The 22,881-nt window shown below is 26.4% G+C and overlaps 1 protein-coding gene across 1 annotated transcript in view; it reads right to left on the reverse strand.

Moving 5' to 3' along the window:
• LOC100203214 (bridge-like lipid transfer protein family member 1) overlaps nucleotides 1-22,881 on the reverse strand; it is a 120,697-nt gene that overhangs the window by 8,523 nt on the left and 89,293 nt on the right. Inside the window, exons 49-53 of the mRNA XM_065813543.1 lie at nucleotides 16,638-17,048; nucleotides 5,042-5,973; nucleotides 4,694-4,948; nucleotides 2,475-2,603; nucleotides 2,261-2,399 (exon numbers count right to left, since the gene is read on the reverse strand). Coding sequence (XP_065669615.1) covers nucleotides 2,261-2,399; nucleotides 2,475-2,603; nucleotides 4,694-4,948; nucleotides 5,042-5,973; nucleotides 16,638-17,048 — 1,866 coding nt within the window. The remainder of the gene's footprint in view (nucleotides 1-2,260; nucleotides 2,400-2,474; nucleotides 2,604-4,693; nucleotides 4,949-5,041; nucleotides 5,974-16,637; nucleotides 17,049-22,881) is intronic.

The following is a 22,881-nucleotide window of genomic DNA, read 5'->3' on the forward strand; positions in this document are numbered from 1 at the left end:
ATTTGTTAATTAGATAGTCAAATGCTTTTTACTACTTATGTTTGTTTATCCATCATAATATCATTATACTTTAAGTGTCTATTTTACTTGTAGCAAACAAATACAACTATATATAAATGTTTTCAACTTTATTTTAGGACCATCAAGTGCCAAAAAACTTTTTGGAGACACCTCACAACTGACAGCAGAAGATCTGGTGAATGTCCAAGTCAATACTGGTTTGTCCGATTCCTCAATGAATAAATTGGTGTCTACCATAAACCAAGTCACCAAAAGTCACGTTGTGGAACCCAACTTTAAAACAAAGTTTATTGAGAGAAACCTTGACATCACAAGTAGCTAAAGAAAGTGGAGTGAAGCATCAACTTTTTGTTGCTGTAGCAGAAGAAGTTCCAGAAAACTACAACAATGTAAGAAAAATTTTGAATCTTATTCATCCTGAGGTTGCCCATTTCCTCATCTCATGTGATTTGAAGTTAGCCAATATTATCTGTGGTTTGCAGTCCCATTCAAGCTCTCACCCATGCACTTGGTGTGAAGTTGACTCAAAGGATTTGTCTGCATGTGGAAGTCCTCAAACATTTGGTTCATTGAGAAAATGCTTCAAAGCATTCCAGGACAATGGTCAGGACTACAAAAGAGCCAAAGATTTTAAGAATGTTGTCCATGAGCCTCTTTTAAGCTTGCCTGATAATGTCCTAGTCTTGGACTTCATTCCACCAATGGAACTCTTACTTGGAGTAGTCAACCATCTGTTCAGAGCATTGAAGGAAGAGTGGTTGAAAGCTGATGAGTGGCCCAAGGCTCTTCACTTCAAACCTCAGCCTTTCCATGGTGGTCAGTTTGCAGGAAATGAGTGTAGAAAACTCCTCAAAAATGTAGATATCCTTCAAAGGCTTGCAGAAGAAGACTGTGCGTTCAACATTTTTGGCATTGTTGATGCACTGAGAAAATTTGATGCAGTGGTGTCTGTCTGCTTTAGAATGACCCTGGAACCTGACTATTATGAAAAACTATCATCATTCCAAGCCTCCTATCTGGCTCTTGACAGAGTAAGTGTTACTCCAAAAGTCCATGCAGTGTTTTACCACATCAAACACTTAATAGAAAAGAATCAAGACTCCCTTGGAAAATATAGTGAGCAGGCCACTGAAGCTCTTCACCACAGCTTCAAGTCTCATTGGAGCAGATACAAGAGGTCAGTAGACCATCCAGAATATGGAAAGTGGCTGCAAACTTGTCTCGTGGACTACAACAGCAAGAATATCTAAATTGGGAGTAAAAACTATTTTTTTATTCTGCCAGTAAACTAAGATTTTTTTTTTTTAGGAATGAGTAATTTAAAACTTTCTTCCTTCTTAGAACACACAGAATACTTCTTTTTATTCCTATCAATATTATGGACATGATTGTGGTTTCATGTGTTGTTAAGAATGCTTTGCAATGTAGAATTTAAAAACTAATATTTACTAAAGAACACATCACTTTATGAAAATAAAGTCACAAAGTTTTTTAGCTCTTTACCTTATGTTTTAATCTAGTTATGTACACATATGATAATATTTATGTTTAAATATAAACTTTCAAATTTGAATGTTCTAGAAAATCAAAAAAAACAGAATGCTCTCATTTTCTCTCTATTGTGTAGGATGTAATTTTCAAATCAAATTTTCTTCCAAGGACGGTTACAGATGATTTCAAATTTTACATTTTTCAGAAATATTACAAAAATCATCCCTCAAAAGGGTTTTTCTGGAGGGCTTCAAAGTAGTTTCTACCAATTTTGGACAGGTGTGATCTTTCTATATATACACACACACACACACACACACACACACACACACACACACACACACACAGATATATATATATATATATATATATATATATATATATATATATATATATATATATATATATATATATATATATATATATATATATATATATATATATATTTATATAAAGGAAACATTTATAAAAAGGAAAAAAACCTTTTAAACTTATAAGTGCTTTAAAAGATACTCAAAAATATTTGCTTCTGAGTGTTTTTTAATATCTAAGCGTTCAAAATTTATTTAAAATATACAAAAAAACTTTTCAAACTTTGACACCAATTTTCAGAATACCAAATGCTGAAATAATTTTAACACAAAACTTTAGGTAACACAAAATGAAACTTTAGATAACACAGAATGAAACATTAGGTAATACAAAATAAAGCTTTGTGTAACACAAAAACACACACAAAAAAACTTACACCACTTGACCCATGACATTTCCTGTATTAGTAGACACATCTACATGAGAGACATTGAATGTTAATACCAAATTCGTCTCCCATTCACTGCATGTCTCTGAACTATTGGATAACATGCGGGTTTTCACTTCATTTTTTTCTAAGGTGATAAAACCCAGTAACTTATAAAATAGTAACTTAAAAAATCAGCAATAATCAGTAACAAAAAAGAAACCTTTGTAAGAATCCAATGTAGAAGATTCATTATGAGATTTAGAAGATGTGTTTCGATGAGATGGAAATGGACTTCCTATTAAATTTTCAAGAAACACAGCACTTTTTGCTCGGCGGTGACCTCGTGGTACTAAAAAAAATTTCTTTTGAAATCCAAGTCTATGTAATTTTATAGCAAAATATTTCATTTGATATATGGAATAGTAAGTAAATCAGCCCTCGGACCATCAGGTACTAAGATACTGTCAGGTCTGCATTCTGCAATGCCGACCTGACAGTATCTTAGGTCATAATTTTCTTCCGACTTCGGAATTTTAAAACTTGATTTTATTTGCTTTTTTAAATAAATTAAAAATGGCAAAGCAATCAGTTATTTAAATTTTAAATAAAATAATGAAAATAAAAACAGCAAAACAGACGATGTATTTAAATTCTAAATAAAGTTGTTGAAATAAAAACAAAAATGATAACTTTATTTTTTTAATTTTCAATAAAATAATCAAAGTACGACTAAAACATATAGTTACAGCACTTAAGGTTAATTTAGGTTAAAATTTCTTTTAAGATATCTGGTGCCGAGTACTGCAACAAAATGGCCAATTCCAAATACCCAAAAAAATAGCAGAATTACTGGGTCCCCAGCTCTGAACCAGGTACCCAGTACATTACTAATATATATATATATATATATATATATATATATATATATATATATATATATATATATATATATATATATATATATATATTATATATATATATATATATATATATATATATAAACAACTTTAAAATGTATTCTTCAAAATAGAGTGCTTAATGTTCTTAAAGAACAAAGCAATTATAAATTAGTAGAAAATCACTTAACAAATTTTTTTTTATCTAAATGTTAAATGAAAAAAAAATTTGTTAAGCGATTTTCTACTAATTTATATATATATATATATATATATATATATATATATATATACACAAATTAGTAGAAAATTTCTGATGAATCTTTGTTGATGAAACACAGTGTAAAATGAAAAATAATTTTTTGTTAAGTGATTTTCTACTTATATATACATATATATATATATATATATATATATATATATATATATATATATATATATATATATATATATATATATATATATATATATATATATATATATATATATATATATATATATATATATATATAAGTAGAAAATCACTTAACAAAAAATTATTTTTCATTTTACACTGTGTTTCATCAACAAAGATTCATCAGAAATTTTCTACTAATTTGTGTGTATATATATATATATATATATATATATATATATATATATATATATATATATATATATATATATATATATATATATATATATATGTATGTACATATATATACATCAAAGTAACTCACCACTTTTTAATTGGACTGTTAATGCTCAATTGATTTAATCACTAAAAGTTGGCAATTTTTTGGTCAGTAAAAAATTTATTTTTCCTAATCCCGATGGCTGAAGTAAATTAGGTTTTGGGGATAACTTTTTTAAAGGATAAACAAATCTATTTTCATTGCTTTAAAATAAAAGTTCACTTATATGTTTGTGTGTATATATATATATATATATATATATATATATATATATATATATATATATATATATATATATATATATATATATATATATATATATATATATATATAAGTAGAAAATCACTTAACAAAAAATTATTTTTCATTTTACACTGTGTTTCATCAACAAAGATTCATCAGAAATTTTCTACTAATTTGTGTGTATATATATATATATATATATTATATATATATATATATATATATATATATATATATATATATATATATATATATATATATATGTATGTACATATATATACATCAAAGTAACTCACCACTTTTTAATTGGACTGTTAATGCTCAATTGATTTAATCACTAAAAGTTGGCAATTTTTTGGTCAGTAAAAAATTTATTTTTCCTAATCCCGATGGCTGAAGTAAATTAGGTTTTGGGGATAACTTTTTTAAAGGATAAACAAATCTATTTTCATTGCTTTAAAATAAAAGTTCACTTATATGTTTGTGTGTATATATATATATATAAATATATATAAATATATATATATATGTATATATATATATATATATATATATATATATATATATATATATATATATATATATATATATATATATATGTACATATATACATCAAAGTAACTTACCACTTTTAATTGGACTGTTAATGCTCAATTGATTTGATCTTGATTTGCTAAAACTATTGGGAATACTATTTCCTGTCTTGTTAGCTGATGATAACAACTTGCCTTCTCGTGTCATTGAAGAAGCATATGTTCCTTCTTTTCCCAAAAACATTCTTCGCATTAGATTATGTTTATACCAGGCCTTGGGAACATCTAAAATTTCGTGTGTACGTCGCATATCACAATTAAAAGCAGCTGAACCAATGTCACAAATAACTAAAATCAAACAAAAAACAGGATTAAATTAAAATACTTTAGCCATAAACAATGCTCCGACAATAAAATGATTACAAGAATAATTAAATGCACCTGATACTTTAACAGCAGTACGATTCTCAAATTCCTTTACATCCGTATGCAACTTAATTCGCTTTCTTGACAAATTAAACTTTATAAATTCAACATTTAAACTCAGAGAATCTTTTCGACCAGATATAGGTCTACTATTATCTGAAGTAAAATTTTGTGATTGAGAATCTGTTAAAACTGGATACTGCTTACCATAAGGATGAAAAATGCAAAACGAGAAACGAGATAGACAAGCTGTACAGCTAAAGGTGTTTGATATTGAGTCTTCTTCAGATGTAAATGAACTAGTAGAAATTTTTTTATTAAATTTACTTTGTTTTTTAGGTGAGCTAGAGTATGGAACTGTGCAAAGTGGTGGAGAAGAGGTTATTGCAAAATTTAATGAAGGTATACGCAACAAACATTCAACTTTTGAAGTTGGTAAACAGCTAAACCGAATATCAGATGGATCAATACGAACTATTACAACAACATTGACAGGAAAAGAATATAAACCAGATCCAGATGATGATATTGTAGATCCAGATATCGTAGCAGGAATAATTTCATCACCAAAACCTTGCATATCATTCATTATTGGTTCTAAAGCTTTTTCAATGAAATCAAGTAAAGATGGTCTTAAAATCATTTCTTTGGGTAATGACTGAATAGATAAAACAGAGCTTAAACTTCCAATTTTATTTGCATACTTTTTTGATGAACAGTTTGAGTCAGCATCAGAACCATCTGCAAATGCTGCTTCTCTAAAGTTGGAAGATAAGTAATGTACACGAGCATTTACACCAGGAATAAGAAGAACCAGACTCTCATCAGCATGCGAAGAAAGAACAGATGCAGGAGATTGATTTGACCGAAACTTGACATTAAAAGAATCTGCTTTAACCAATGGAGGCTTATGAAGAATATCAACCATAGATACATTTTCAGTTACCCTTAAATTAAAAGAAAACAAATTTAATACTATTTTTTTTTTGTTATGACTTTTTTTAATATACCATTATATGGGAGCATATTGAATTTATGCAAGAATTACATCTTGTATAAATTCAAATATATCTAAATACATAATTATTTTCAACTTTCATAATTTGTTTTTCTACTATTGATATAAAATAGAGACCTGGCATTGTCACAGAATTAGCAAAGAGTGCATTAATTTTTTTTTTAACCTTTAAAATTGTCAAAGACTAGATTACATAGCAAGATATGCAGATGTTTAACCCTTGCAGTTCTCCTAATCAATTCAAAACTATTGCCCATTCAATTATTAGGAAAATCTATGAACCTTTGATTAACAAACTTCTCTCATCTTGAGTCTAATAACTCTCTAATAATCAAAAAAGATTTTGATACTCTTATTCTTTTGATGGATATCCTTATCCTTTTTGTTATAATAATTAATAAGAACTATTTGTTAAACAAAAAGGTTGCCAGAAATCATGAATTAGAAGCAGTGAGACAAGGGCTATTACTCTTGACATACCAAAGGCTTTCAATAAAGTATGGCATGCTAGTCTTCTCCATAAGCTTGCTTCACATTGTGTATCTGCAGTCTTCTCTGTTTAAAATTTAATGCCTACGTACTAAAAAGCGCTGGCTGGATGGTCTTTTTTAGGCTGGCGCACGCAACTTTAAAAAATTCATCTTTATTTACTATTTGAATAAAGATTAAAACAGCGAAAAAGAATGCTTTGAATAAAGTTTAAATGACATAATTAAAAAAAAAACCAAGCAAAAGGAACATTTTATTTAAATTCTTGATAAAATAATTAAAATAAAAACAGCAATACCATAAAATCGCTTAAGTTCGGTAACTTAAGCTTTGAACATTTATATCTTAGGCATAAGTATACATTAAAAAAATTTTTTTTTTCTGAATTATACATACAACTATATTGTTAGTTTATATTTTATATTTTAAAATATTTTAAAAGTAAAATAACAAAAATAAAAACTAGCATTAAATATTTTGTTTCAAATAAGAACAGCTAATATGGCCGAACTTTCAAATAAGAACAACTAATACGGTCGAACTTTCAAATAAGAACAGCTAATATGACCGAACTTTCAAATAAGAACAGCTAATATGGCCGAACTTTCAAATAAGAACAGCTAATATGATCGAACTTTCAAATAAGAACAACTAATATGATCGAACTTTCAAATAAGAACAGCTAATATGGCCGAACTTTCAAATAAGAACAGCTAATATGGCCGAACTTTCATATAAGAACAGCTAATATGAGCGAACTTTCAAATAAGAACAGCTAATATGGCCGAACTTTCGAATAAGAACAACTAATATGGCCGAACTTTCAAATAAGAACAGCTAATATGTCCGAACTTTCAAATAAGAACAGCTAATATGGCCGAACTTTCATATAAGAACAGCTAATATGAGCGAACTTTCAAATAAGAACAGCTAATATGGCCGAACTTTCGAATAAGAACAACTAATATGGCCGAACTTTCAAATAAGAACAGCTAATATGTCCGAACTTTCAAATAAGAACAGCTAATATGGCCAAACTTTCAAATAAGAACAACTAGTATGGCCAAACTTTTAAATAAGAACAACTAGTATGGGCGAACTTTCAAATAAGAACAACTAGTATGGGCGAACTTTCAAATAAGAACAACTAACATGACCGAACTTTCAAATAAGAACAGCTAATATGACCGAACTTTCAAATAAGAACAACTAGTATGGCCGAACTTTCAAATAAGAACAACTAATATGATCGAACTTTCAAATAAGAACAGCTAATATGATCGAAATTCTCATAACTTTCACTTCACAATATCACAAACCTTCTCATAACTTTGGCCACTATATATACATTCCAATAAAAAAAATCGCAATATTACAAATTTAACTTCCCAATAACATTTCACAATATCACAAATTTAACATGCAAATAACACATGGCAGTAACATATCTCCATATCATAAACATCAAAAATTATAAAAACTAGCAAATAAATTTAACTAGAAGACTCTTAAATATACTAATGCTAAATTTTATCATTACTTTCAGAGTTAGCTTATTTAAAGTTTTTATAATATGCACGATTTTCAATTTTTTATAATTGGTTCACATTTTTAATTATACAAATAATTTTTGTAATTAGTTCACACAAATGTTTCACAACATTTCTGCTACTTGTTATTGTTATCATTAAGTGACAAGTTGTTGCGTAATCTATAAGTGACCGAAATAATAGCATTTTAAGATTTCACTAATTAAAAAAAAAAAAGTACTTAATATTTAAAAATCAAAAAATATATATATATATTCAAATATTGTTAACTCGGTGACTCCAAATAATATTGAATATTATTAATATTCTAATATAATAATATATTATTACTATTAATATTATTAATATTAATATATTGAATAAAATTAAATAAGTTTTATTTTATTCTTATTTATACTTAGTTTATTTAGATTTCAACAGTATGCATAAGTTCAAAACTATTGTTTTGCAAATGAATTATTTCATTAGATTTTAAATGAACATTATTTTTTTATGATTTATATGCATGAAGGAACAAAAAATATTAGGGATCAAAATAAAGTTTAAAAAAATTAAAAAATGCATGCATTTTTGTTATTATTATTAAATGATCTAAGTTACATAGTGACCAAGCTTAAGCAATTTTACTGTATATAAAAAACAAAAAAAAGTTTTATAAAAATATTAGACAAAATAATTAAAATAAAAACAGAAAGACAAGCATTTTATTTATAAGGTAAAGTGGGGTTACATTGACACATCTTTAAAAAATATATTTGTTTTTTATAGCTGTGACAAACTAAACTTGGTATGCAATATTTCTGTGTTTAACAATGATATTGCTGCCATAAACTGATGAAGAATTTAATTATTATCTAATATTGTTAATAGATAATTAATTTTTTTTTTTGGGTTCAACTGTCAATATTACCCCATACATGAGATAACATTGACACTAGTATGTTTTATGCTGTAAATGTTAAAGCTACATCATAAGGGATAACATTATCATTGGAATTTTGAAAGTCAAAATAGAGAAAAAATTTTTAGTATAAATAAATTAAACACATGTTTACCCACAGCTATTGTGTTTTGCCAGAATAGTGGATAAAGTTGGCAAAACACTTGCTCAGCTGTGCAGCAAATTATTATATTAGTAAAATTTTTAATATCAATGTTCAAGTGATTTTAATTTGAAATTTAAATGGAATGATGGAATAGTTCACCATTCACCATTAAATAAGATTTTAGTTTTTTCTTATAAATAATTGTGTTTTTTTCGTCACAGATGATATTTGGAAGTATATTTAAAAGTTTAGGACCATAGTGGGATAATGCTCGATTACCAAAACGATTGCTGCATTTTGTTTCCTTCAATTTTAGAGTTCTTTCTGACATTAAGTAGTGAATTAAATTGCATGACATTAGTGCTTCCAGAATAATAAATTTGTGCATTATTAAAAGGACCTTGATATATTCTTTCTCTAATTTCCAGCCAATGCAATTTGTTAAATTCCTGGTCATTTACACGATTTTCTAATCTAGTCTTGCTGCACAACTTTGAACAGACTACAGTCTGCGATAAGAACTTTTTTATTTTGGAGTTTTTACTCAATATATTGTAGCAGTTTTTAACAATCTTATCTATTTGTGTTTTTAAAAGTAATTCATTGTCAAGTATCACAGCTAAACTTTTTGCTGAGGCAACAAATCTAATGCATTCCTTGTTAATAAAAGTACCTTTAATAATAATATTTTTTAAAATGCTAGGCGGTGTAATAATTAATATTTTTATTTTCAATTGGTTAATACATAAGAATAATTCACTCATCCATTTAGATGTATTCAAGATATTTTGTTATATCTAGGACTAGCGCATTATATTGAGATGAAGGAAGGAATGGTTTTAGAATTTGATGATCATCTAAGTATCCAAAAGTTTTAACATTGATTATGTTCAGATATTTGTATAGTGGTCTCATAAAGATGTTAAAGAGTTTTGGATCCAGGGCTGTACCTTGTGGTGCTCCATATTTTACATTTTGGTTTGTGGAACATGAGTTTAACAATTTTGACTTTTGGGGTATGGTTAACTAAAAATTATTCGAACCACTTGTGAGCTGAGTTAATTATACCTATTTCACTGGTTAAGAGTCCAAGTAGTTTTTTCTAATCAATAGTGTCTTAGATCAAGTAACATTAGTACTGAAGGTGTATGTTTATCAAAGAGTTCAAATATATCATTTGTAAGCTTAAGTAAAAGTGTTTCAGTTGAGTGATGTTTTTTGTATCCATATTGATGTTCTATATGAAGATTGTTTGTTGTCATGTGGGAGTCAAGACAATTGGAAACTACTACTTCTATTAGCTTGCTAATGAATACTAAATTAGAAACTGGTCTATAATTTTTGAAGTCTTCAGTATATGTGGCAGTCTAACTTCTATATTATTAAAAGTAATGTAACACTTTTTAGACAAACCATGCTGCTTAATTCTAGTGATAGGTTTACTATTTCAACCCATATATGTATAAATGTTTGTAAATTATTCAGTGGTAGATATGCTGGAATTGGATCATCAGGAGAACATTTTACTCCAAATGACATGGTAATTTTGTAAATTTCTTTGTATGTCATTGGATCAAAATTTCTTAAAAACGGACCATTATAATCTGAAATGTTTTTTTTTTGTTTGGGATATTTGAAGACCAAACCTGAGTATTCTGATTTTTTCAGTAAAATAATTATATAAGTTGTTAGCTAGTTCTTTGTCTGAATTGGCTGTTGGCAGTACCTATTCTTGAGTTTTATCTAGCAGCTTGTTTACCAATGAGATTTTTACTTGTGTTTTTATTTAATAGGTTAGAGAAATATGTTCTTTTTTTTTATATTAGCAATTATTGTTGTTTTTTTTCTCCAGACGTCTATATTCTTTTTTGTCATTTTTATTTTTTGTTCTCTTAAACAATTTTTCTGCTTTTCTTTGTTTTTGCCTAAGTTGCATATGTTCTCCATCAAACCAAGTTGTTCTCCATCAAACCAAGTTGTTCTCCATCAAACCAAGTTGTTTCGACTATTTTTACTCTTTTTGTTTTCAAATTGTTTCTTTTTCATTATTTGGTTACATATGGTTATTTTGTCTTTCATATTTTCAGCTAATGATATTTCTGGTTTATTTCTTGATATTTCATTGTTAAAAGACTGTATTTCCACTGTTTTTAAATTCATGCATGTGATAGTATGGTATATTTTTTTCTTGTATTTTTTGTTCTACTTTAAAATTGATGAGAAAATGATCACTCAAATCTAAATCTGTTACAGCGAGCATAATTACTGATATTTAACTAATCTAACTTGTTAATTACTACATCTAGTATGTGTCCCATTTTATGAGTTGGTTCTTTGACTTGTTGTGTTAGATTTAGTACACCTAGTATTTCTTTGAAGCTTTTGCTAAATTGTTCTTTAGTATCTAAGTGTATATTTACCGCTATAATGTATGTGCAACCTGTTGATAACATTTTTCCAAGTAAATCCATGAATGCATCCAGAAATGTTATGCGAGAGACAAATATTAGTCTATAAATGTAAATTAAAATTAGTGATCTTTTGGCTACAGTAATTTTAACACACACATGTTCAAAGAAGTGAAACTGTTTATTCGGTAGTTGTTTGTGGTTAATTGATTGATTTAACATAATCCTACCCTTCCACCTTTTTCTTTATCTCTTTCTTTTCTTATTTTGTGCCAAAAAACATATCCATAATTTTTTATCATTGCTGTTGTATTATTGTTTTCAAAAGTCATCCATGTTTGGGTAATAAAAACTGGATTCCGGTCAAGTATATGCTCCATTACATCTGGAAGTTTATTAGAAAGAGAGCGAACTTTCCATAGTGAGCATAATATATAACTTATGTAGATTCTATCATCCTTTTGGACTTGGCGTTTAAATGATTTATTTCAAGTGTTTCTTTCAGGGCATTTTTTTCTCTCTCAAGTGAAGGACATTTGATATCAAATGCACAGTGAAAATTATCATTTTGTCCATCTAAAACACAGTTAACACATTTTTTATCCATTGAAGAGCACTGACCAGTTTAACCTTTTTCGCTACATTTAGCACATATCGATTCTTGTTTCTTGCATTCCTTTGCAAAAAGTCTAAAGATTTGACAGTTAAAACAATGCATAACATTGAGTTTGTCATATATTTTGCAAGAAATTAATCTGAGCTTAACTTTGTTTTTATAACATTGAAAACCTTCTCATAATATTTTACTTATTTTCGCAAACACTTGAAACATTGCTGTTTTATTTTTTATCAGTTTGATAGCTTCTATTTTAAAATGATCTCTGATGTTGTTCCCCTTTCTAAATTCTTGGATAAAACTGTTTTGTGAGTGCAGCATATTAACAACTTCATTTTCATTATATTCCTTAAGTAAACCACAGATAATAACTTTTTGCATGTTTAATTTATATGATTTTATTTTTATTTGATTGTTTGTGTCTTTGAGAGAATTCAGTAGTTTATCTTTAGATTCTTTGGAGTTACATACTAGGACAAAATCACCTGATTTATTATGATATAAATTTTTCAATTAAATATTATTATTAATGACTATATTTTGGATTATACCTATGTTATCTTTGTTAACTTTTTCACCAGATATTTTCCCTATAACTAAGAGAGAATCAGTGAGTTTTTACTGTATTTAACCTTTCTCTGTTAAACCAAAAATTATCTTTTTCCGATTTAGTATCACTTGAGATTTTTTTAAACAGTGGTTTTATTTTATTGAGCTCAGTTTTGATTTCTGTAACATTTAATTCTAGAGTGTTCAGCCTCAATGCTTCTGATTTAGATACGCTTACTTTGAGGTTGGTTAGACAGACATCACAAAAGAACAGAAAGTTTATATATATTATATTATATATTAAATATATATTAGCACCAACCTACATTTTTGTTTTAAAATAAGCAGTATTTAAAAGTTGTAAAATTACAATGAAAATGTAATTACAAAAATTATATTATTTTTTGAAAAATATTAACATTATCTTCAGGTTTTGATGTTTTGCTCTTACCAATATTATGCAACATTGTTAGGTGTGGATTTTAGCTGTTGACATTTGATATATTGGTACATTTTTTTTTTTTTAGAATTACTCCTTTAATTTAGGGTTTGCTTTGTTTGATTCTATTTCACAAAAAAATCTTAAATGCTTAGTATTTAGAAACAACAACATAAAAACACGTGTAAAAATGATATTATAGTATGATTTTACTTTTCTTTGGACTAAAGTTTTTCAGCAATAAAAAAACTAGAAATTAGTTTTATTTATGCCCTCCATATTGTGTTGTTATTACTTACTACTATGTGGATAAAAATAGTTATATTTGTTTATTTAACATCTGGCTGCAACATCAGTAAATTAATTTAAACAAAAATCAACGAGTGACTGGTAAAAACATTTAATCTAATACATGTCAATGTTACCCATATGTCAATGTAACCCTGCGTTACCTTACTCAAAATTAAAATAACTAAAAGGAAAATGGCAAAAAAAAAACGACAAAAAAACCATTTATTTAAATTCTAAATAAAATAATTCCATTAAAAACTACGAAATAAATTCATTTAAATTCTAAAAATCTTATTTAGATTTCAAATGAAACATTTGTTTCATTTAAAATTTAAATAAGATCATAAAAACAGCAAGATAAAAACAGCAACATAAACTTTTTATTTAAGTCCTAAAAAATAATTCATAAAAGTGTTTTTATCATTTTTCCTAAAAGTATTAATGAACAAAAAAATAATTTTTTACAATTTAAAAAAACCTTTTTATTTTTTAGCAAGCGCTTTTTTAGCTTGCTAAAGTTCTTGCATGTATATGGGAGAGCACAAAAAAGCTTGAGCGCGAAATTGCTGGCCAGACAAAGAAGACTATCTGAGAATATTTTTCAAATTATTGAACCATACCTTTCTAACCCTGCTGGTGACACAACTATATACTTCAGTTTTGACAAAAAGTCATCACTTTTTGATTGGGTAGAACAGAGCATCTCTTCTATGATAGCTTGGGACTTGCTGTGGCTGATGAACAATGACCCAAGCAAAAATTAGCTATTTACTGCTAATAATTATGCCAATATTTTTGATACTTCTCAATGAATAGTCTTACTTAATCACCTACAATACATCTTCTTGGATTATCCTTAGCTACAGAATTCTCATAGAAACCATGGAAACCATATATACAATCTATTGTAAAATTAGCATTTGCTAAGATTTTCTTTTCTTGATTTCATTCTCTACATCTATAAAAATCTTGTTTGTTTTTGTATGAAATGAGACCCTCTTACTTTTAGACAAGCATTGTAAATGTTATTGGATCTGCTTTGCTCAAGCTTCTGTATTACTGTTGTAAGGTTGCATCTCTTCCTCTTTTCTACTACCATGGTTGCTGCTAAAGTGAGCTATTATTACTTATTCCATTTACTAAAACTGAATCCCACAGGACTTTCAAAAAACTTTTATTAGCCTAACTTTTTTCCTGAAAATGTTTTCAAATTCTTTTCGAATCCCTTCACTTTTTCTTGACTCATACAGTTTACAGTATTTCAAGTCTTCTGTCAACCATTCTTTTGATATTTAGTTTTTTTTCTTTGCTCTCTCTTAATTCTCAACTTAAATAGTGGTAGGCTTGCAGCTTTGTTGGAAATTAATACATTTGAAAAACAAACATAAAATTAAAAAAAAAATTTTTATAACTATATTTTTTTTAAGTTTTTATTGAATATAAACATTATTTGTTATTCAATATGTTTTAAGTTGTGCTTTGAAAGTTTTTTTTTTTATAAATGAAATAATAAAATTAATAACGAATAAATGCAATATAAAAATGTCATAATTTCATAAACAAATTTTAAAGTTATACTATAGAGACATTATAAAAGTCTTGGTATTTAAGTAAAGCATAAGAATGTTTACACAAAAAAGTACAGAGATAATCAGTAGACCTTCTTATTTTAATTCTATTGAAAAATGTTGAACTTTAGTCAAGAAAAAGGTTGGCACACTCAACTCAGCATAGTTAAGGAGAGATCCAAACGATTTGCATTTCTTAAAAACAAAAATTTACGTTTTTAGACAATTTTTTGTGTTTTCCGGTCATTTTCAACTATTGCTGTAATGTATTTTTAAAAAGTAGAGTTTAAGCTTCTTATATAATTCTTATATAATTATATAATTTATTATTTTTTTATAAATCTTTTTCAACCAAACAAAACAAAACTAAAACACATAAAACGCATCGGAGCAGCATCATAAAAACAGTTAAAACAAAAGTGTTTCGTATTTTACATTCATAGATCATCCAGACCATATTTTAAAAATCCATAAAATTGTTTGGGTAAAATATCCAGAAAAATTATGCAATAAATTTTCTTCTTAATTTTACTCTTACCTGAATTGTTTCAAATTTTTTTCAAACTTTTTAGTTCTTAGTTTTGTATGAGTGATGAGTAAAAATGCTTAAAAAAGAAGTATATTACAAAAATACCTAAACTTATATGTATGGAAAACGTTTGGATATCCAGAAAAACTAGAAGTAAAAAAAAATATCATGATTTCCGGAAATATCTGAAAAAAATATTCCCTGCACATTCCAAAAATATCTTACTCGAAAGTAAAAAGTCTACTTGTTTACAGCATTTAAATAATTAATAAATGGCTAAAAAGCTCATATTTTATCTTTGCGAATCAGTAACAATGTTAAAATCAAAGTTTTTACATTAGTTTTCACTCATTTATGGAATTTACTTCCATAAAAAAAAAGATTATGGAATTTACTTCCATAATCTCTTTATAGTCGTTGGAATAAATTACCAAAAAAAAAAATGTTTAAGCTTTTATATAACTTCTGCTCCATAATATTAAGATAATAAAGTTGAGATATAATTTTATTATTTTATTAATTATATATATATATATATATATATATATATATATATTCACATATAAATATATACAATATACATGTGAATATATACATAAATATATATACATATATATATGTATATACATATATATATATATATATATATATATATATATATATATGTATATACATATATATACATATATATATACACATATATATACACATGTATACACATATATATACATATATATATATATATATATATATATATATATATATATATATATATATACATATATATATATATATATATATATATATATATATATATATATATATATATATATATATATATATATATATATATATATATATATATATATATATGATTGGGTAAATGTAAAAAACAATCATATATATATAATATATATATATATATATATATATATATATATATATATATATATATATATATATATATATATATATATATGATTGGGTAAATGTAAAAAACAATCATATATATAATATATATATATATATATATATATATATATATATATATATATATATATATATATATATATATATATGATTGGGTAAATGTAAAAAACAATCATACCTAACATCGTCATCTTTAATTGGGTTACTTAAATGCAAAGAGCATTTTCCAGAGTCGATATCAACAACAATATTGAGTTCAAAATCCATACCAACAGAATTCGGAGGAATTTTCGCAATGTTATGCAAATCATTTTCACTCATATCATTATTCCTGTCAAAATATTTTCTTTCAGAATTACTGTCACTATCAAAATTTACTCTACTTGTTTTTAAAGAATTTTCTGGCTCCTGATTGTTTGAAATAACTTTTTGGAAAGATAAGTTTTTAGAATCAAATGTATCTCTTCGAGATGATTTCTGGCGAAAGAGCATTTTAACATCCTTGAAAAACTCTACTGAGAGAGCATTTTCAATTTCTTGCAAGATCTTTACTTCACGAGCAATTAATTCATTATCTGCATTTTCTCGCCTAAAAAGATAATTTTCAACAAAATTAATTCATCAATGTTTATCAATGTTAAAACCTATACTCAAATTAAATATTTAGTGATATTACAATATTTGAAAAACGAAAATAAACGAAAAAATTACAATATTTGATTTGAAAAGTTTTATGTTATTTCAAAATATATTTAAAAAAAAAAAAATTCAGAGGTGTTTATGTTCATTATCACCACTTTTCTTTCCTTTACCAAGCTTTTAAAAAAATTACGTTACAAGCTTTTAACAAATTTACTAGTAAAAAGTTCATTTGTCTTCCAGGTGTGCCAAATCTGCAGTGGATCAGTCCTTTTTCATGCTTCATAATTTTTGAATATTGTAGGGGTATACTTTTGCCAATTAAAATAATTATTATTTGAATGGAGTACTTAAAGGTATTTGGGGATATTGTGTTCATAGAGCTCTTTGGTTTATAAGGAATTTTTTCATATACAAATCAAAATAATAAACAAATCTACTATCTATAATGACTAGTTTTACAAGTTGGTTACTATTGGTTACTGTTACTGTTGTTGTTGTTGGTTACTATTAATTTGAATGCTGAAGTTAGATGCAAATAAGTTAGTTTATAATCAATCTAGTGTGTTTTTAATTTTCTTGTGTAGTTCTGAATGTTTTTTATACATTGGGTCTATTTAGATTTTTGAGAGAAATCTCAAATGGCTATTCAGTTTCAGCATAAAATCTTCAGTTTTTGTTACAAGCATAGATCATCATATTTTAAAAATCCAGAAAACTGTTTAGGTAAATTATACCGCAAAAATTCAGAATATATTTTCCCTTATTTTCTACTTAATTTTGCTTTTAGTTGAGCTGAGTTGTTTCTAGGGTTTCTGAACATTGTTTAACAGTAACAGTGAAACAGCTGCTTTTTATGATAAAATAAAAACAGCAAACAGCTGTTTTTTAAATGACTTTTTTTACTGTTTTTTTAATTGAAATTAAAGCAACAATAAATTAAAAATTAGAACTTTTTTTATTCATTCGCATAACAATTAAATTCTATTTCAATATTATAATGAGTTTTAACTGCATAAAGTTTCATTCAAACCTGAAAATGTTTGAATTTTTTTATTCAAACACTTTCAGATAAAAGTTTAAATATTTATATTTTAAAAATTAACAATTGCCAAGAGAAAAGTTTCTTTATTAACAATATAACAACATGTTTATTAAAGCAATTTGAATGGTAACTTAATTTGATTTATTTTTCAATAACAATTTAATAAATAGTTTAAAATATAGGATGATAAGTAACTTTAATAAACAACTTTAGTATAGTAGTTATTATTTTTTATAAAAAAACTAAGTACACAGGCAAGTACTAAGGAGTTTCCTATTTTAATAGTTCTTTTTTAGTAATCTAGTACTAAAAGTTTCTTAGAGGTTTCTTAAGAGTTTCTTTAGAGTTATAAATAGGGCTTCTAGCACCAGTTTCTTATTTATATTGACTTAAAAAGAAATGCATAGTTACTAGTTATGAATTAGTTATTAACGGTGGGTAAAATGGCTACTTAATATCCTTACTTTCTATTCATATTATTAGCAATGTCAGTCTGGATATAAATGGAATAATTCAATTACAAAAGAGTTGGAAGGACAGTGTCAGCGTTGTAACAAAATAATAAAATGCTCAGGAAATTTTACAACTACCTTAAAAAATCACTTAAAAAGGCACGGGCTTTGTTTAGAATCAATCATACTAACAGATGAGAGAGCAAGTGAGAAGAAACAAAAAGCTGTTGACGACTTCTTTGCGCAAAAAAAGCTTCAAAACATTGTTTCTGCTTTGGCTACGGATGGCATTTCAGTTCGAGCTATAACCAGAAATAAATACATTTGCAAGTCATAGCTTGAGATGGATTTAAATTCCCTGCTAACGAAAGTGATGTACGAAACTTTTGCACAAAGATTTTGATAAAAAGCAAAAAAAAAAAACGATTGACACCATAAAATTAAATATAGCCATTAAAGTGAAGTTTAGCATGACTGTTGATGAGGTTACTACTTTAAGAGGACAAAGATATTTTGGAGTTAATATTCATGATAAAACTGACAATATCACGTATATAACAGGATTAATTTGAATTTTGGGTTCATGCAGTACGCTTGATATGGTTGAAATAATGAAACATCTAAATGTGTTTGGAATATCGATGGAAAAAGATTTGGTTGCATCTACTCAAGATGGAGCATCTATAAACAAGAAGTATATTCGAAATTTAGTTGTTATTGGTCAATTTTGTATTAATCATGGTATACATCTTGGAGTATGTGACACACTTTATACGAAAAAAAAAATGACATTAAAGATTTAAGCAACCCCTGTAATGATGATAACGATGAAAATGATTCTTTTGATAAAGGTACCAATTTTGAATTTATAAATGATGAACGAATTTACTTAAGAACTCATGTAAACTGATAAAATACATCAAACTGTCAAGTGTTCGAAATCAAGTTTTTCAATCAAAAGTCAAGGCTCTACTTGGAGAAGAAATTGAACTTCATCTTGATGTAAAAACTCGTCGGAATACAATACCAATAATGCTTCAGCCATTGCTAAAGACAGAGATGGCAATTCGAGAAATTTTATCAAAATTTAAGGCAGATATAAGTTTAGCCTATAATGTAGACTTCGATGCCTTGAATAGTTTACTAGAGGCAATGAAACCCATTAAACTTGCTATAGAGAATCATAGTAGAGAAGATGCAACTTTGTTGAGCACTGACATGATTTTAGAATTCATGTTTGAGAAACTTTCTTTAGTTAGCAAAAAATTGATGGATAATTTGAGAATTTGAGTCAATGAATGCCTGAATACAAATGTCATGAATTGATTACGCTGTCTAAAAAACTCTACAAGAACCACATCCAGAGATACAATATCTTTTGCAGGAATGTTGGCATCTCGACTTTTTGGTGTTCATGACGTTAATATTATTGAAACAACTTCCAGTAATCCATCAGATAAAATTTTAACTCTACAAGAGAAACTGAATGTGTTGCTGAAGAAAAATGAATCACCAATAGTGCCTTCTGGACAGGACAATTTTAGGTGGTTAAAAGCTGAATTTACTCTTTTTAAGAATACAGGCCAGCGTACAGAAAACTTACAAAAGCTTCATGCTGCATTATTAAAAACTAAGCCCACATTTACGGATATTGAAAGAGTATTCTTCGTGTGTGCCAACTTTTGTACAAAAATAAGATCACAACTTTCAGATAAGTCATTATCAGCTCTTGCATTTTTGAAATACCATTATAAAATGTAAAGTTTATGTTAGGATACATATTATTGAAAAAATTTTTACTCTTGCCTGCTTAATACAAGGAGGGCGGGTGGAGGTAATAAAGGAGGGGGGTGTGAATTTCAAAAACAGTAAAGCAGCTGTTAACAGCTGTTTTTGAAAATTATAAAACAGCTGTTTTTTAAAAGCCACTGTTTTTCAGAAACCCTAGTTTCCCTTTTCATTTTTCAATTTTTTCTTAATTTTTGTATGAGTGATGAGTGGAAAAAGCTTAAAAATATATATTACCAAAATATATTCCTAAACTTGTATCTATAGAAAACGTTCGGAGTTCCGGAAATATTCGGAAAAAGATAATCCCTGGTTACAAGTGAAAAAGTGTGAAAGTTTACTGTAAGTATTTTATCAGTTCTTAGTTTTTTGTTTAAAACAGAATACAAGGTAATCTAAATATAATTGCTACAGAAAACATTTAACGCCGTTTCATTAGTTACTAGGCTTTGAAAGAGCGAGTTCTCAAAATGCACGCGGTCATTGGAGAAAGATCTCTTAAGCGAGTTAAAACTTTTTTCCTTTTTGAATTTAATTATTAGTTTAGATATATTACATAAAGAATCATATTAAGATAAATAATCATCATTAAGATCATATTATAATTGAAGTAAGTATATAAAGTAGTTATATATACATTTTTATTAGATAAATAGAAGTTTTATTAGATAAGTAGAAAGGATTTAAATTTTTATTAGATAAAGTAGAAAGGATTTTAATTTTTTATATTGTTTATATTTTGTTTGTTTTAGTTTTTCTTTTAGCAGTTTTATTTTTATTTTTTAGAAGAAATATAGGGGTATGGATGTTATTTAAAGTTATAATAATGCTATTTCCATAAAATGGTTATTACTACTTTGAAATTTTTGTGATACTATTAATTATTTTTGTTCTTTTTGAGAAAATTTAGAAAAATTAAATTAAAATTTTGTGCCAGCACTGACATGGCATGTCACATGTTATTGTATGTAAAGGTTAAATTTTGCTATGAGGATTACAGTTCTTATGAAAAAAAAAAAAAGGTAAGGAGTATTGTTTGTAAATACATATTTTGTTTATTTTGAATCTTTTTAAATTTTCTCACGTCATTTTAAAATTTTTTGTTTGTACACGTTTATTGTTTGCATTTATGCTTTTTTGATATGTATGTGTATGTGGTAATAAGCGCTTTATAGTTGTTTTATCAATGTGTTTTTATAATAATGTAAAGTGTTATTTATTGTTTGTGTGTGTTAATATGTGTTATATAATTGTTTTTAAAAATGTGTTTAAATATGTATATATATTTAACCTTATATACATATTTAAACACATTTATTGTGTTTAAAGTTGGTACATATGTTTATATTATGTTGTTTCAAAGTGCTGCGATTTTGTAAACGTGTAGAGTAAGATTTGTCAACTTTGCCAGCCAAGTGATGTACTTATAACAGAGGGTTACACGATAGTGTTTAGTGTCAAAAAATACATAATAATATATTTTAATAACATTTTGCTTAATGTTGTTACTTATGTTCTGTTAAATATGAATGTTATCTTACTTAAGTTATGTTATAAACATATTATATTAACTTATGGTGTGTGGTATTGTTGTGTGTTGTTGCTGTGATGTTTTTTTGTTATCTTTTGAGTTGATAGACATTTGGCTTTTCTTCATGTTGGTGTCTATTGTTAAAAATGGTAAATAGGTAATTTTATTAAAAATCACTGCTTTTAATTATTCACTAAAAGCCAACACAAATTATTTTGCCATATATACAACTTGTTTTATTTCAATTTGATTTTTTGTCTTTAACGCTGTTTACTACATGATTTTGCTATAAATATTTTGGAATCATGATGTTCCAGCATAAATTATTTTGTAAAAGCTAACATGAAATAATAATATTTTACAACTACTACTCTGGTAAATCACAACAGCTTTTCTCTATAAGATGAATTGATTTTCATTTTTTGTATGTAATGTTTTTCTTATTTATTTACTTATTCATTACATTTTTTATTTTAGATTTACCAGATAATGTATGTATACCAGATAATGTAGATAGTATATGTGGTATAGAAGAACAAAATATTGTAAAATTTTGTGAATTTTTGGAAAAAACGTTCACTAATAATTCTTTTTGAAGAAATAATTTTTAAGTTTGCAACAAAGGGTTTACAACGATTTTTTTAAATTTTTCTTTGTTAGCAGTATGTTTATTATTAGAATTGCATGTTTTTAATAATTTTTTTTATTATTATTTGTTAAGCTAATTTTTTTTCAAACATCTCCTAGCTGATATATATATATATATATATATATATATATATATATATTTTAAAGTCATAAGATTATTGTATAATTTATTTTAAGTGGCAGTCTGTTGTGTACAAAAATTATTTGTGTGTTCTATTTAGAGTAGGAAAAAAATTATATAGGAAAGATCGCAATCTTTAGGATTCGTTTAAAATTTTTTGTTACTACTTTCAATTAAAAGTGAAGTTTAAATGGATGA

The sequence above is a fragment of the Hydra vulgaris genome, chromosome 12 (assembly GCF_038396675.1).
Source record: "Hydra vulgaris chromosome 12, alternate assembly HydraT2T_AEP".
Lineage (NCBI taxonomy): Eukaryota > Metazoa > Cnidaria > Hydrozoa > Anthoathecata > Hydridae > Hydra > Hydra vulgaris.